Genomic DNA, 17,095 nt, shown 5'->3' with positions numbered 1-17,095 from the left:
TGTTGTTGTTTTCTGCCTATATAATGAAAGTCAGTTGAGTCCAATATTGTTTGGACCCCCAAATTCTTCAAAATATCTGTAATAATTAAAGAAATCAAAAGCCTTACTTTTTTTTTTCCTTAAAGAATTTCTCCACTTTCTGTCACTCTTGCCACTTACTTTACTCCTCTGGCAATCCCATGATCCCCTGTGCATGCCTCCTGCTCTCATAGAGAATTAATTGGAAACAGCAATTTGTCTCTGTGCCAGTGGGCCCGATCGCCATTATTAGCCTTCTAATGGTGAGCAGAATTTTTCTTGTCTCTATTCTCAGGTGGGAAACTCATTGGGTAGTATGCAGGTCGGGCTGAAAGAACACCTGGAGCGGTTGGATGAGATATTTTCACCACGGGGAGACTACACCCAAACCTTGCGCTTCATGCAGCAGATGGCCAACAACATTATCCAGCAGCTGACAGCCATGCCAGACACAAGGAAGGTGCAAGTGGATTTGGCAGCCATCGCGGATAAAACTTCATTCATAGAGTACTACAGGTAAGCTGCCTTGGGCTAGTGGGGTGATGATGGCTTATTTACTGCACTCCATGCTCTTGAAAACTTTTGCAACACATGTCCTATGTCTCATCAGATATAGGACAGCTCCATGCACTTTAGAGACTGCTGATGTAGACGTGGGTCAGAAATGTGTCTGAATGTTTCAGAAGCCCGTTCCTTAATCATGTGATCCTATTTTTCAGACTTCTGACCCTATTTTTTTAGACATCTGACTATACTACTCAAACATGTGACCCAATTATATAAAAATCTAGCTCTACTCCTCAAGCACATGACCTTGTATTCCAAACTTCTGCCCCAACTCCTCAAACATTTGACACTATTTTTCAAACTTCTGGACTTACTCCACAAATGTGACCCTATTTTTCAAACTTATAGCTGTACTCCTCAAACACTTGACCCTATTTTCCAAATTTCAGACCCTATTTTCCAAACATCTTGCTCTACTTACCAAACATTTGACCCTATTTTACTAATTTCAGTCCCTACTCCTCAAACCCATGACCCTATTTTACAGATTTCAGACCCTTCTTCTCAAACATATGACCTTATTTTTCAAAATTCTGACCCTACTCCTCAAACATTTGACACTATTTTACTATTCAACAAACTTCTGTCTCCTCAAACATGTGACCCTATTTTTTCAAACTTCTAGCTGTACTCCTCAAACACTTGACCCTATTTTCCAAATTTCAGACCCTATTTTCCAAACATCTTGCTCTACTTTTCAAACATTTGACCCTATTTCCCAAATTTCTGTCCCTACTCCTCAAACACGTGACCCTATTTTGCAAATTTCAGACCCTTCTTCTCAAACATATGACCTTATTTCTCAAAATTCTGACCCTATTCCTCAAACTTGTGATCTTACTTTTCAAACGTCTCACTCTACTTCTCAAACATTTGACCACGTTTCCCAAATATCTGACCTTTCTCTTCAAACATGTAATCTTATTTTTTAAACATTTCACCCTATTTTTCAGATGTCTCTGTTTCATATGACCCTGTTTTCCAAATTTCTGATCCTTCTCCTCAAATCTTCTCCCTATTTTTCAAACTTCTGGCCCTACTCCTCGAACATGCAAGTCAAGTTTTTTGCCCTACTCTTTAAACATGTGACCTTAGTTTTCAAATTTCTAGTCCTACTCCTCAAAACATGTAACCTTTTTTTTTCCTCAAACTTGTGGACCTACTCCTCAAATATATGTCCCCATTTCTTAAACTCTCGCTCTACATCTCATAATTATGGCCCTACTTCTCAAACATGTTGCCCTGCCCCCCTCACCCTACTACCCCTACCAAAATCAAGTTGTTTTTAATGGGGCACTGCCTTAAAGGTGCCAGCTTTGGCCTACTTGTTTATCTTTAGTGGCACTACTACTGGATCTCATGTGAACTACTGTAGGTTACTTGTGCCCTTTTGGAGCTGTTAGTCTTTGTATGCCCTCCAAGAAGATTACATTTCCATTTTGTAGACCGGCATGTTATGAATTTGCAGTGCATGTATTGACGAGTAGCTAGTGTTTCAAGCAGCTAAAGGACTGTGCTATTGAGCAGCAACAGTCAAACTTCTCTTCCTCCATTACTCATGGGCAAATCTAATCGCCCAAGCTCTGGACTCCCTCCCTTGATTTATCATACACCTTGGTGTCCATAAATTTCTCTCCCTCCCTCTCTCTCTCTGTGTCTCAAGATGGTTGGGCATTTTTAAGTCCTCATGGTGTAGGATTACTGATCGGATTGTAGCTTGCCAAGCATTCCAGTAGCACACCAAACCATAGACCTTGAATCAATGCAGTACAGAAAATACAGTAAAACACTTGTTTTTACTCATGGTTTCAATGCCCTAACATTAGTTAGAAATCAGTGCCTTACTACTTAGGTCATTTTGTGAATCTTTTATTGAAATTGTATGTGTTCATACTCCATAAAACATGTTTTATGGGATCAAATGGTATGCTTGATTACCAGAAATAACATCTTCTCAGAGTGTACTGCTTTGCAGATTGTCTGTTCTCACATACTAGGCTGGAGCTCATCAAATTCTTATGTGTATTTGGTCTGTTCAATAATTAATTGTATGGGAAACATACAACGGAAGATGGTAGAATAATTTGAGTGCTATAAACACCCACTTTTAAAGTACTTAGAGACCTACTGACAGTGTGCTCCCACACATCTAAATCACACAGTAGATGAATATTAAAATCAGTACTGTCAACTGATTTTAAAAAAAAAAAAGAAAGAAATTGAATGAGGTGACTGTTTAATTAATCAAATTATATGAAAATAATAGCATAACATTATTTGCTTAGAAAAGCAGACATATGTTGGTTGCTTATTTGTTTTTATATTATTGAACATAACGTTCCTACAGTTGACATGAATCTATTTTAATTAAGAGTGTTATTTTTTAATCATATTCTTTAGATTAGATCAACATCCTCTACTCATTAATTACAACACAAAACTATATGATAAGTAGCTAATAAAAATACTATAGTACAAATACAAAAAATATATGTGCCTTTTTTATATTATCTGAACACTTATTTCTGCTTTCATCTTTCATCATCTTTCGTTTGTTTTATTTCAGATGGTTAACATACCTGCTGCTTCTGATTTTGGACCTAGTCATCTGTCTCATAGCATGTCTGGGATTGGCAAAGCAGTCTCGATGGATGCTCGCAGTGTAAGTGTGCTCTAAATATCTATGGTTAGACCTCTGGCCTTGAGTGTTCCCTTCACAGAAGGGAAGTTTGACCCATTTTTGTAATCATAAAGAGGAGGAAGGATGCAATATATACTTGTTACATTGCCTGTATTTCAGGTTATATATAATCCTTTCCCATTGTTCATTGTTTGTATAGTGTTGTGAAGTAGTTTATTCCTGCCAGCTTAAATGCACTGTAAAATAATGCAGCCTCTGACATAAACAGACCTCTGTGGAATGACTCTGAGTGCATCGAGTGCTGTGGTTAGCCAGTCGCCAGCAAGCCCTACATTTCCTTTCATCTCAATCCTCTGTCTCTCTCCCTGTTAGCCTTATTGGAAGCTCCTTTAGATCCATCCCCACTTACCCCACTAATGCTTATTGATCTCTTTGCCCACGCAAGCGTGTGCTCGTCATTAACTAATTATTATGTGCTTCCAATCCGCTTTATTGGTGCTTTTAAGACCATCCTCAGACGAGAAAGGCTGTTTGAGGAAACCTCGGCTCCATTTTCCATGGCCACCAGGGAGCCGTTTACCCCATTCATCTCTGTCTCCTTTTGACTTCCTATTTGCTCATGTGATCGCTCACATGTCTTTGATCACTTTCTCACTGTTTTACATCCTCATTAATGTGCTTCCTACTAAAGTGTAAACAGAATGGTTCATTTCCCCAAATGAATTGGTCAAAAGCGTTGTTTTGAAGTAAGTAATTATTTACTTAATGAATTACCTACTGAATCTGTCAGAGCAGCTGTTTTTAAGTAAATTTGGATTTACATACTAAATGGAAGTATAGTTGATATTCATTTACACTTTTTTATAATAAATGTTGTTTTAAAAGAAAAAAAATCATAGGTTGGTAGTATTATAGTAGAATTCTGCTGGAAACACTAGATGTACACATTTTTTAAAGATGTATATCATATATGCACTCATATTTAAAACAGAATGCTCTATCTACCTATTGGCAATGAATGTGTTTTTATGGGGTATTATCATCAAAATATGAGTCATACTACATATACCGTCAAACTACATTATACATACCGTGATTTGGGATCACTGTATGTATATATATATGTATATATATATATATATATGTGTATATATATATATATATATATATATATATATATATTATATATATATATATATATATATGTATATATATATATATATATATATATATATATATATATATATATATATATATATATATATATATATATATATATATATATAAAATACTTTTATTCAGCAAAGATGCATTAAATTGATCAAAAGTGACAGTAAAGGCAGAAAAAAGGTTTATATTTCAAATAAATTCTGTTCTTCTGAACTTTCTATTCATCTGAGAATCGTGAAAAAAATGTATCACACATCTGTTTGCACAAAACTTTATGAGGCTGCACATCTGTTTTCAATATTGCGAATAATAAGAAGTGTTTATTGAACAGCAAATCAGTATATTAGAATGATTTCTGAAGGATCATGTGACACTGAAGACTGCAGTAATGATGCTAAAGATTCAGCTTTGCATCACAGAAGTAAATTACTTTTTGATATATATTCAAATAGATTATTTTAAATTATAATAGTATTTCACAGTTTTAATACAGAGTTCTGGCATGAAACTCTAGATGGCGCAGTCCAATAGATCTAACTCAGTATGACATAATGACATCATCATCACTTCACAGCCGATTGGTTTCTTTCTTGAATCAGTAGCCAATGAACTCACTGCTCAACATTTAAATATTTGGCTAATGTTTGTGGTAGCAGTTTACAGCGCACTGTAGAAACCCTCCACCTTCCCCAGCTCCACCTGTATAGATCTGCTATGAGGTGATTCATGTATACTATATGAAGGTTGTTCATGTTGTATGTGCAGTAGCAGTATTTTTTACATACTCATAGGAGCATGTTGTGGATGTACTGGCAGTAGCAAGTCTCAGTACCTGCTCTGCCGCAGCAGCGTAGCAGATCTATTCCACCAAGACCAAATACATTAACCTTGTCTTGTACATTACCATGCAAATCACTCCGAGAGTTGTTATGACAGAATTGTTTTTACTGTATTTTTGACCTTGGTGAGCATTAGAGACTTCTTTCAAAAAAAATAATTTTACTGACGCAAACTTTTGCAAGGTAGTGTTTAATTTCATGTTTAACCTCACATCTCACTGTTATGTCCTCTCTTTCTCTCATTTCAGTATTATGGTGTGTGGCGTACTGACCCTGATCATGAGTTGGGCATCATTAGGAGCGGGCACAGCCACAGCTGTGGTAAGTTACTGTGTTTTCACATGCTTATTTTAAACCCCTTTGATCAGTGTCCAGTGACTATGAGCCACTTCATTGACTAACACTGTCCTGGATTTTTTTTTTTTTTTTTTTTTGTTTTTTTAGTTTGGTTGTTGTTAGTGGTGGTGGGGGGTGGTGTGTTTTGTGATCTTAGGAGATTATCAGGGTTCAGTGACTGCGTTTATGCGTCTCGTGGTGCATGCCAGTTTGAAAAGCTGATTACAAAGCTCTGGTCATTTAAATTAGACAGTCCACTGGCTTAACGGATGTAAACAGCCATTCTCTCTGTGTCACTAAACAGGCCAATTTACTCTGTCTCATGTCTAGCCTCGGTCTTCATCTCTGCATCTCTCAGGCTGCATGCATAATAAAGATAGCAAACTGTATTTAACATTCTGAAGATGCCTTATATTTATTCTAAACTTGTAATACAGTAATTGGGTGTGCAGTGCCGTACATCTAGGAGCTAAGTGCCTTGTTCATGATGTCACTGGGGTAATGAAGGGGGATCTCATGTGCTTTACACTTCCTGTGACGCACTTACCTGACATCAAACATGCCACTTTTCATTAGTAGTCCAAATCTATGAATCCTCAACCTTGCTTGAGCGTGTTTATAACTAACAAATGCTGTGAAAGAAATAGTAAATGCTATTTGCATTTAGTCAAGAAACATATGTTGTTATAAAATACAATGTAATATGATAAATATATATAGTGAATGTAATATATTAACTATAGACATTTTATATTTAGGCATTCTCAAATCAGAAATGGTGTTTTTATTTGTTTTTATCCATAAGCTTCACTTATATTTTGACTAATATAATGATTGAGTGATATTGCCCATATACAGTTCAATAAACAAGACATTAATATCGAGTAACTTACATTTTAGATTCAACATCGACCAACAAAAAGCTACAAAATGACATTATGATTCTGAACAAACTGGTGTGCTTAAATCAGTGGGAATCATTTAGTGACTCACTAATAAAGATAGTTGTTTCATTCCTGAATCCTTATTTTATGAATCAACTTAATGGCCTGAATCAATCTGTCCATCTATTAATTAGACTATGCATCCAATCAAACTCAATATTTTCGAGTTTGATTAGATGCGGTCTTTGTTGTCAACCACAAAATACATGGAATGATTTTTATCCTTTCTTTTAAAAGTTGCAAAATCTGTTTAATTTGTCATTCTAACTAGAGTTAGAAACTTTACTCTCTAAATAAAATCTCTAATTTCAATTAAGAAATGAATTAAAGTAACAATGAATTGGCTTACTTATTTTAGCTCTAGTCTTTGAGGAGCTACACATTAAGAGGCAAACGGTGAGCATGACAGTGATTAGAGTAAGAGCCGACGCTTCAGTCAGGATGTCTGTGGGGAACAGAACTTAAGACTGCTCAATGAGGGGTCAGAGTAGAGGTCAGGCCCAGCAGTAAAGTGGATTACTCCAGCAGTGCCTGACTACATCGATTCCCTCCTGTTAATGATAGTAAGAGAGAGTGGAAACAAGCCTTGAAGGAATGTGTGACTCTCACAACAGCATTTGTCCCTTTTTTATTTCTTTCAGAGAGAATTTACCATTGGGACCCCATGTGAACCACTCTGTAGTGATTTTTGAAACAACAACTTTCTGGTTCAACAAACCACCATTGTCCTAACCTTACCTAACTAGGAAATGATTGATAATGATGTCGTAGAGAGAAGATTATCAGTGCTCAACAATTTTAATTAGAAAAAGTGTTCATGACACTTTCCCTCAATAAAGTTTCAGGTTTCTTTGAGCCTTTTTCAATATCTGAGGTAACGCTTCACAGTCTGTTCTTGCCGCTGACGCCCACTAATTTAAGCCAGGCCATCCACAGATCTCTGCAATAGGATTAGCCCCTGTTTGATCACCTTGTATGGTCCTGACTTTCAGCATAGGTCTTAACAACCCTGTCACATTTTGATACAAACACCCATAATCCAATATGTGTGAACACTGCAACAGCATCCAGCAAAGCCTATGTGGCCCTTTAGCTTCTTTCTCTTGTTTAAAACCAGTTTTGCAGAATTGTACTTGTGAGCTTGTTTTTTGGTCTGTTCTAGGGCACCAGTGACTTTTGTGTCTCTCCTGACAAGTTCATTGTCAATCAAACCAAAGACTCCCTAAGTGCGGGTAAGTAATATTGCTCCACATGCCTATGTCCTTTGCATGAACCAGATGTTTTCAAAACAGCACAACAATGTTTCATGCACCAAAAACAGTCATAATGTATTTTTACGCAATAATTTTCCACACTCTCTGACATTTAGAATTAAATAGTTTTTGCTACTTTACCTTTAAATGATCTCAATTGTGATTGGTGGCTTACTACTGAATAGCTGATATGTGGGCAGTCACATGTTAAGGGAATAGTTCACCCAAAAATGAAAACCTGTACTTGTAAAATGTACTCACTCTCAGGTCGTCAAAGATGTGGACGAATTTGTTTCTTCATTGGAACAGATTGAGCGAAATTTAGCATCACGTCACTTGCTCACCAATGGATCCTCTGCAGTGAATGGGTGCCATCAGAATAAGAGTCCAAACAGCTGATAAAAACACCACAATAAATGACCCATTTTGATGGTTCAGTTTCATTTAATGGCACAGACTGCAACCATTTGAATCTTCACTTTGTTTCTGTGTCCCCTGCAGATATAGTGCACTATTACCTATACTGCAGCCAGAGTCTTCCCAATCCGTTCCAGCAGGTAAACGATTCCCCGGGACGCAAGCATTCAATTCCTCCCTGAACTCCTGACACAAGCAATTAACGGAGCTTACAGATTCATTTGACTCCTAATTGAGGCAAATACCCATGTTAAAGCCATTATAATGTTCCTGTAAAAAAAAATCTGCGTGGCTAATTAAATTATGAATAGGCGATATGAAAATAAACTTTGATCAAAGGGGGTCTCTTTTGTCTGTAGTTTTGGGATAATTAGATTTGTCTGGCTTTCTCGCATTGCCTGTGGGAATCCTGTGAAAGCTTTTCCACTGATTTAGACTGTATTCTCTGCTGGTTAAGCTGCTGTTTTGGAGGATCTATTAAAGTAAATGTTCTGGGGGAATGTCATAAAGCAGATGTATAAGACAGATGGAACCATTAACCAAATTTAAAACCTTAATAACCGTTAATCCAGATGTAAATACATATCCTCAGCATGGATTAATGACCTTTTACTAGTCATTGCATTAACATAAGGCAGAACCTATAGCATGTCTATGCAGAAATTGTTTAGTTCAGTTGATCGACTGCCTTAGGTCACATGTTTGTCTGATTTGCTGTTGTTTTTTGTTTTGCAGTCTTTGACCATCTTCCAGAGGTCTCTGACCACCATGCAGATACAGGTGCAAGGATTGCTGCAGTTTTCTGTCGCTGTGTTTCCCACCGCAGAGGTGAGAGTGCTGTCAAAGAGGGTTCTGCTTCACATTCTGTACGTCCTTTTTTCCAAACATTCATTTTCCAATTTGAATCATTTTAGAAAGATCTTCTAGGAATTCAGCGGGTCTTGAACTCTTCAGAGTTCAATTTGCACCAGCTTACCGCCTTGCTGGACTGCCGTAGTCTGCATAAAGTGAGTCACCTTTGTACTTCAAAGTACTGTACTGTATATTTTAACAGTTTGTCAGGTTTAAATAGTCAGACTTCTATCTATCGCCAGTCTTGGTTTTTATATTTATTTTTATTTTTTTACCCAAAACTGCCCGCAATGACAAATAATAGTGTTCATTATAAAGAACAGGATTTTTTTTTTTTTTACCTTTATGCCCTTTTTAACATTTCAAAATGTAAAAAAATCAAAAAACGAGTTCTTTACACCTTCAATGCATGTAAGTGTCCATAAATTATTATTTTTAAAAAAACAATTCAATATATATATATTTTTTTTTTAAATAAATAGTTTTTTTGTTCATTTATTTCTTTATTATACAAATATCATATTTCTAATTCATACATAATATTGGGGGAGTTGCAACACATGACATTTTATAACCTGAATTAACCTTGATTTTTCAAAAAAAGGTCAAAATATCTATTAAAGAGATTTATGATGACCTTGGCATTAGGGGATTTTTTTCTGCTTTTATGTTGGTTGCACCACTTGACTTAGATTTTGTGAACAAAAGTTTTTCAAATATTTTTACTGTTTATATTTATGTTGATTTCATGTGGTTTTGAAAAACATTTTTTTTTTTTACCATTTCCGACCAAATATTAAATATAATGTCTGTAAAAATGTCATGTGGTGTAACCATCAAGTATAAAGTAACAACATTGTTACATGCATGTTATCATAATTATTATTTTCGAAAAGGTAAACCATATTATTATTTTTCTTAAGCTGACCTTGGTATAGAGGTCTATATTTTTCTGCATGTCGGTTGCACCGCTTCAGTTTTGCAAACAAAAGTTTTTCAAATATTAACAAGCAGTGAAGTAGTTTTTTCTCCAATGAATAATAATAATAAATGATCTCAAACTACATAAAAAACAAGTAAGAAATGTGGTTAGGTCCTGTGTTCTCTAACAGCGCTCTGGTCCTGCAGGACTATCTGGAGGCTCTGCTAGGCGTCTGCTATGATGGTGTAGAGGGGCTCCTGTATCTGTGCCTGTTCTCTCTGCTGGCAGCCTGTGCCTTCTGTGCACTGCTGTGTGCTGTCCCACGTGCCTGGACCCTCATCGCCATCAGGTACCATCCACCTTCCTGCCATGTCATTGTAGTGCATGGCACTTAAGACCATCTGTGTGGCTGATGTGTGATTGGTTGTCCTCAGGGACAGGGATTATGATGATATCGATGAGGAGGACCCCTTTAACCCATCGAGACGCATCACGCCGTATAACCCCAGCCGAGCTCAAGTTCACAGTTTCTGCAGCTACAGCAGCAGCATGGGCAGCCAGACGAGTCTGCATCCTCCACTGCAGGCCACATCCAGCACACCAGAGTACATGTGAGTGTGTGTGTGTGTGTGTGTGTGTGTGTGAGAGAGAGAAAGAGAGAGAGAGAGAGCTGTTGTTTTCTCTTATGCTGACCCACTTATTTTTCTTCCTCTCCTGCAGGAACCAGTCCATGCTATTTGAAAGAAATCCGCGCTATGAAAACGTCCCATTGATTGGGAGTGGTTCACCACCACCATCGGTATTTCGATTTCAATCTTCCATTTACTGACAGTTTTATTCCATTTTTGTATATTTGATGGTTTCTATATCACCAACCATTGGTCTGTTAATGTGTGGCAAAACATTGTGCTGCAAAAATTAAAATGACTGTATATCCAACCATTATGCCATTCCACAATAGGGCTCTGCTGATACAATTATAAAATAATTATATATAATAATAATATTATATTTAATTTATTTATTTTGTATGTAAATTCTTTTAAAATTTCTGAAGAGGTAGGTCATCTAATTGAGTAAAAACGGGTTAAAATTGGTAAGAATTCTCAACTCCATACCGTGTCTTACTTGACAAAAATAAAGCAAAGTTAAAATTGCAATCCAATACTTGTAATGTTATACATTATGATGTGTATCATATATTGAGGTAGTTGCACATTTTTAGCACTATTACAAACCTGTATGACTTGCTTTCTTCTGCAGACCATAGAAATATTTCATTTTTGGTCAGTTATTCTCTTAATTATCACATACACTTAACTATTCAAAGGTTTTGGGTCAGTAAGATTTAAAAGAAAAAGAAATGAACACTTTATTCAGCAAGCATCTATTAAATTGAACAGTAAATACATTTATAATGCTACAAAAATATATATGTATTTGAAATAAATGCTCTTCTGTTGAAATTTTTATTCATAAAAAAATCTCGAAAAAAATATATATAGTTTTCCACAAAATTCATAAGTACCACGACTGTTTCCTACAATAATAATAATACAAAAAAAAGTTTCTTGAGCTATAAGTCAGCATGTTAGAATGATTTCTGAAGGATCATGTGACACTGAAGACTGGAGTTATTATGCTGAAAATACAGTTTTCATCACATGGATAAATTACATTATAAAATATATTCAAATGGAAAACTAATTTTTAAAAGTTTAATAATATTTCTGAATTTTCTGTTTACTGTAGATGGGATTTTTCCCCAAATAAATGCAGCTTTGCTGAGCATAAGATACTTCTTACAAAAACATTAAAAAATCTTAACAACCCCAAAACTTTGAAAGTTAAATAATTCTCATTTATAGTGAATGTTATATTAGATCCAGTATGATTTCATTAATGTAATCTGTGTCTAAGGTTGCTTTGTGTGACTGTGGCGTTCTAGAGCATGAGAACTGAAGCTGAAAGCAGACATGGAGCATTACTGCCCCCTGATGTTTCCTCTTTTTGTTTTTGAATATCCTTGCAGTTATAAAGGAAAAAAGAAGAAATTACTATTAATTATTAATACTAAATTATTAATGAAAATTAATTAAAAACAGCCCTGTCTTGATGTAATTCGAAGCCAAATTGTCCATCAGGCTTGTGCAGATTGTGAGCTGTAAGATGAATCATAAGTGAAAGGGTGTAATTGAGAGGATCATCTAGTGAGTCGTGTTGCTTGAAGCATTGCAGGAGGCGTAAAACTCATCACAGGACAGTCTTCTGTCTAATGAACCGATTCCCAGCTTCATTTTTAACTGTCAAGACTCTGTATTCACACAATGATATTTCACAGCTAATTGAGTTCTTTTCCTGTCTTTTATCACATGTGAAGTTATATCCTCAGACATTTAGAAACAGTAAGTGCACCCCTGTCCCCCCCTCAACATGCCTTTGACCTCTTTGTCCATGTTTCCTTCCTTTGGGGATATCATAACCCCCATCGTAAACATTCTGTACATTTAAAATGTAAGAGCACTGAGCAGCTTTGCAGCTGCTGTTTTTTGCCAAACATTCATCAGTTTTCCAACTCACCTTTTTTCCTCACTTGAAGTCCTGTACACACATACAGTGATTTCATTTCTTCCTAACTTTAAGTTTTGTACAAATGTAATGTGATTTCACTAATTATTGTTTTTTTCTGCATATTTAATTAAATAAATGCAGCCTTGATAAGCATAAGATAATTCTTTAAAAACATAAAAAATCTTACTGATACTAAACTTTTGACAGTGTGTGTGTGTGTGTATGTGTGTGTGTATATACACATTGTAAAGTTAACTTGTCAAGTGTCTGACAGGAAGTTTATTTGCGACACTGGTAATGACTGCTTCTCATTTGCATAAAGGCACTGGCCACGCCCACACCACATTAAAAATGATTGCTTGGCCTTATTTCACGTCAAAACATCAACTCTCATTGAAAATGAGTGTTTTTTTTCTATGTGCAGATCTCTGTATGTGTTTATGAACGGGGCTCGAGGGTCTTTTGACTGTTTTCCACACATTCTAGTATCTAATGTCACACACTTTAACATCTGTTTCTTCATTCTCTCTTTAACAACCGCAGTATTCACCCAGCATGAGGACCACCTACCTGTCTATGACTGATGCCCAAATCAGACACTTCGGGACAGACTTCCAGATATAGCTTTCCTGGTTCCTCGTCCTCAAGAGGTCTCTCGTCTCATCTCAAAGGAGGACACCTGTGGATGTTAAAGCACAAATATTTAATGCATCAAAGGGACTTCTCAAAGACTGCATGCCATCCGAGTCTCATCTAGAAAGGCAAAGGATACCTCAGAGGTTTATAGGTGAGCTCTGACCATGTAAATATATGCTTATTCTCCTCAGGGGCTCACCAGATTAAATAGCAGCAAACTGGATCATCCTGGTGTTCAAGATTCAGGTTTTGATTAGCACTTCAGCTTAGGGCATACAAATAGTGATTAATAGCTAAAGTAAATGGTAAACAAAAAATAATGGTTTCATTTAACACACAAAGGCCTTGAGCTCGATTATGAGCCTTTAATTAATATACACTGACTTTTGTACTGGTTAAATAGACACCAAATGATCCAGAATAAGAGAAATTATCAATTGAACGGGCTTCTGTGATGGTTTGCTATGATGAACATGTTTTGCATGAGGAACAAGGTGTTTTGCTGGTGCCTCTCTTTAAATACAAATGTCTGTAATCTAGTAGACAAATATGTCTGCTATTCATTTCAGACTATATTTATGAGCCTCACGGCACAGAACAAAGTTACATATTAATCATATTCTGCAATAGTAGATCCGGGGATGAACAATTTGGAAATCACAGACAGACTAGTTGTTTGTTTGGTTCAAGCTTCTTAAAGTATCTTTGTCTGTATGCCTGTTTATTCAAACTAGATCAAAGCTGACAAAGCCTATTTTTCTAGTTTAAGCGCTTAAGTTTTTTTTTTAAATGTGGCTTTTTATTTATTATTTCTTTATTTTTATTTTTACTGCTTTTTGAGTTATTTTTAAGTAAAAAATGTAATTGCAACTTTTTATCTTGCAATTCAGACTTTTCTACTCACAATTCTGCATTTATATCTTGCAATTCTCTGAATTCAGAAGTTAATTTCATTGTGAGATATAAACTCAGAATTGTAAGATAAAATATTAAAATTAGCTGTTTTATCCAGTGGCTAAAACAATCTTCCATGACAGTAATTTCTAATTTCATTTCTTGCTGTGTGAACATGTTTGGTGTGAAGAAAAAAAAATCTTTCTTTTAACCAAATTATATTTTATAGAGGTAAAAAGTATTAAAAATAAATTCATTAAATGGATAAACCAATAATTAGTGTTGTGCTCCAAAGCGTGCAGCACTATTGCTATTGCACATAATTATGGACGAATAATAATTTAAAATAAATATAAAGAAAAATTAAACTATGACCCCTGCCATGATACCTCAAATCATCCAGCTTGTCAAAGAGATATGTAGGCTACTATTACATTTTTAAACCAGCTGGAATTTTTAAAACTAAATATTCAATATATTTACATCGAAGGGACCTGAGCTATATATAATATAGGCTATATACCTTCATAGCATCAGGGAGACGTCTATTTGACGTCTGCATTTACATCTGAGCGTTCGCTCATCTGTAATACGTCTATAGGACGTTCCCTATCAGATATCGTATAGACCAGGGTTCCTCAATAGGCGGCCCGCGAGAGAAAAATGTTTTGCCCGCGCTAATTTCAAATAAAGTGGCATGAAAATTCAAACGCAGCATCAGAAAGCGACATTAACTTGCATCGTCTACACCGGACGCGAGCGACGCGGTGCGATGCGACGAAACAAAATACAAAGTAACTTATTAGTGATGCTGTCTACACTAGATGTGGCGCAGCGCGACAGAGAATTCATTCAGTTTATGACGCGCTGCCACACAGTTCAAATGATTTAAATGCTTTGTCGCGTCCAGTGTAGATATACGACGTGACAGCAAAAACATGGCGAGTGTTAAGTAAACAAAAGTGGACACTGAAAATACATGATTCAAATGTGAGTGTACTGAACAGTTTTGAGTGAGAGTGATAACATTGTTATAGATGTTGGTTCGCAGTGAGTTTTAACGCAAGTTTGCTTCAGCATGATTTATTTTCAGTATCTGAGATAAAATAGGCTATTTATTGTTGCTTTCACTATGGCTTTAAAGATCACGCAAAATAATATTCAAACTCACACTGGACACTTTTAACACTGAATAAAGCCCATAATCATTACCTGAGATGATCACTGTCATATTTTGTATGTTGTTCCTGCCGCGACGTCGCAGAAAATAAAAAGCATTTCTAAAATAGAATTCCGTGTAGCTTATTGTCACGTGTCGCTGTCGCGGGTGGTTGGGACAAAAACTACATGGAAAAGATACTTTTTCTAATAATTGAATCTGCAATTAGGGAAAGTGGAGAGAAGATATCCAGTCTGGGAAAGAGCAGGAACAGTTGATTTGCATGGCAGACATGGAGATCCAGATTTTTTGTTTGTTCATATGTTTTTAATATTCAACAGGCAAAGTTCTTCTGTATATAAAATACAAAAATGTTAATAATTGTTTGAATGAAACAGACTACTGGGGGCGGGGGGGTTGATTATTTTAACAAAAGCAACAATAATATAATATATGACCTATATATATATATATATATATATATATATATATATATATATATATATATATATATATATATATTATATATATATATCTCTATAGGTCATAAATGCACACACGTGCACAAAAAGAACGCCAGGTGGCGGCAAATAGTGACATTATTACTGCATTCTCGCTGCATCAGCGTCATCTACAGACGCTAATTGCGCTTAGCGAGCCACAGATGAATAAAACACGTCATCCTCAGCTCTACACTTGACATATTGGAACACATCTTTTCTCTGTGTCATAAAGTATAGAGCAGCTTGTATATGAGATGTGATATTAGCAGTAAGGCGGGAATGTGGTTTATTCGCAGTGGGAAATGTTTTCGGCAGACAGGGACGAGTCACCAGTCGAGTGACAGATCAGGCAGACTCAATCAATCAATGAGTATCTCTCTCTCTCTCTCTCTCTCTCTCTCTCTCTCACACACACACACACACACACACACACACACAAGTGTGGGTTTGTGTCGTTACATACACGTGTATGTATATATATAGAGCAACATACTGTAGTGCGTCTGGAATCAATTCAGCCATAGGCTACTGACGAACAGATTAGATCAGCTGTCCTACTTTACACACCACAGAATAGAAACCAGTGTAGAACACAACAGTAGAATACAACAGAACTGAGTAGAAAACGGTACACAATAGAACAGACAGAATTGAGTACAATGGAACAGTGTTAGAGAACAGACTCAGTGTGTGCAGTGTGTTATTAAGAACAGTTTACAGAATACAGTAAAGTATAATAATAATATGGAACAATAAGATGAAACAAAATACAAAATTATTCATATAAAAACCTTTACATTAAATAAATGTTACAGTAATAGTTATTTAACTCTAAATTAAATTTAAACGCTAAAAAGAAAAAAAGATTAAGATGAAATCCCCTGTTCATTAACTATTGTTTTAATTGAAGAATAGTTCTGGAATCACAAAATGATAAATTTATACTTAGTTTCTGTTATTAAGAAAAGTTAACATTTTCAAAAATTGCAGAAGAAACCGTAGAAATATCTTATGGGGGGTCTTTGAATATTGTGTTGCACAATAGGGGGTCTTCAATTCACACAGAATAGACTATATTCTGTCTCTTTGAGCAGAGTCTGCTGTCTTATTTATCAGAACACAGGAACAGTATTTCAGGTGATCCATGTCTGGACTGTGATATCATGTTTTGACAGCTGTTTGTTCATCTTAGTCGAGAACTGACACTTTTATGAATAAGAAGTGTTTCTATAAGTGAACTGTCATGTTTCTGCATTGCATCCTGTCACTGGATCACAGCAGCTGAAACAGCAGAGAGATAAACTGAAACAATATCAGAAGAAAATCGCATTACAGCTGGAGAAAGAGACATCTGGCCAAACAGCTCCTGAAGG

General features: G+C 35.9%; 1 protein-coding gene across 1 annotated transcript in view; it reads left to right on the top strand.

The window, feature by feature from the left end:
- Positions 1-13,944, top strand: part of ttyh2l (tweety homolog 2, like) — a 35,092-nt gene extending 21,148 nt beyond the window's left edge. Inside the window, exons 4-14 of the mRNA XM_042719786.1 lie at positions 314-534; positions 3,152-3,247; positions 5,484-5,556; positions 7,678-7,747; positions 8,270-8,325; positions 8,921-9,013; positions 9,100-9,192; positions 10,166-10,308; positions 10,394-10,570; positions 10,680-10,758; positions 13,074-13,944. Coding sequence (XP_042575720.1) covers positions 314-534; positions 3,152-3,247; positions 5,484-5,556; positions 7,678-7,747; positions 8,270-8,325; positions 8,921-9,013; positions 9,100-9,192; positions 10,166-10,308; positions 10,394-10,570; positions 10,680-10,758; positions 13,074-13,154 — 1,182 coding nt within the window. The 3' untranslated portion in view covers positions 13,155-13,944. The remainder of the gene's footprint in view (positions 1-313; positions 535-3,151; positions 3,248-5,483; positions 5,557-7,677; positions 7,748-8,269; positions 8,326-8,920; positions 9,014-9,099; positions 9,193-10,165; positions 10,309-10,393; positions 10,571-10,679; positions 10,759-13,073) is intronic.
- Positions 13,945-17,095: the final 3,151 nt, after the last annotated feature.

The sequence above is a fragment of the Cyprinus carpio genome, chromosome B3, assembly GCF_018340385.1.
Source record: "Cyprinus carpio isolate SPL01 chromosome B3, ASM1834038v1, whole genome shotgun sequence".
Lineage (NCBI taxonomy): Eukaryota > Metazoa > Chordata > Actinopteri > Cypriniformes > Cyprinidae > Cyprinus > Cyprinus carpio.
The sequence above is the reverse complement of the archived record's forward strand: the minus strand, read 5'-3'. Positions and strand labels throughout refer to the sequence as shown.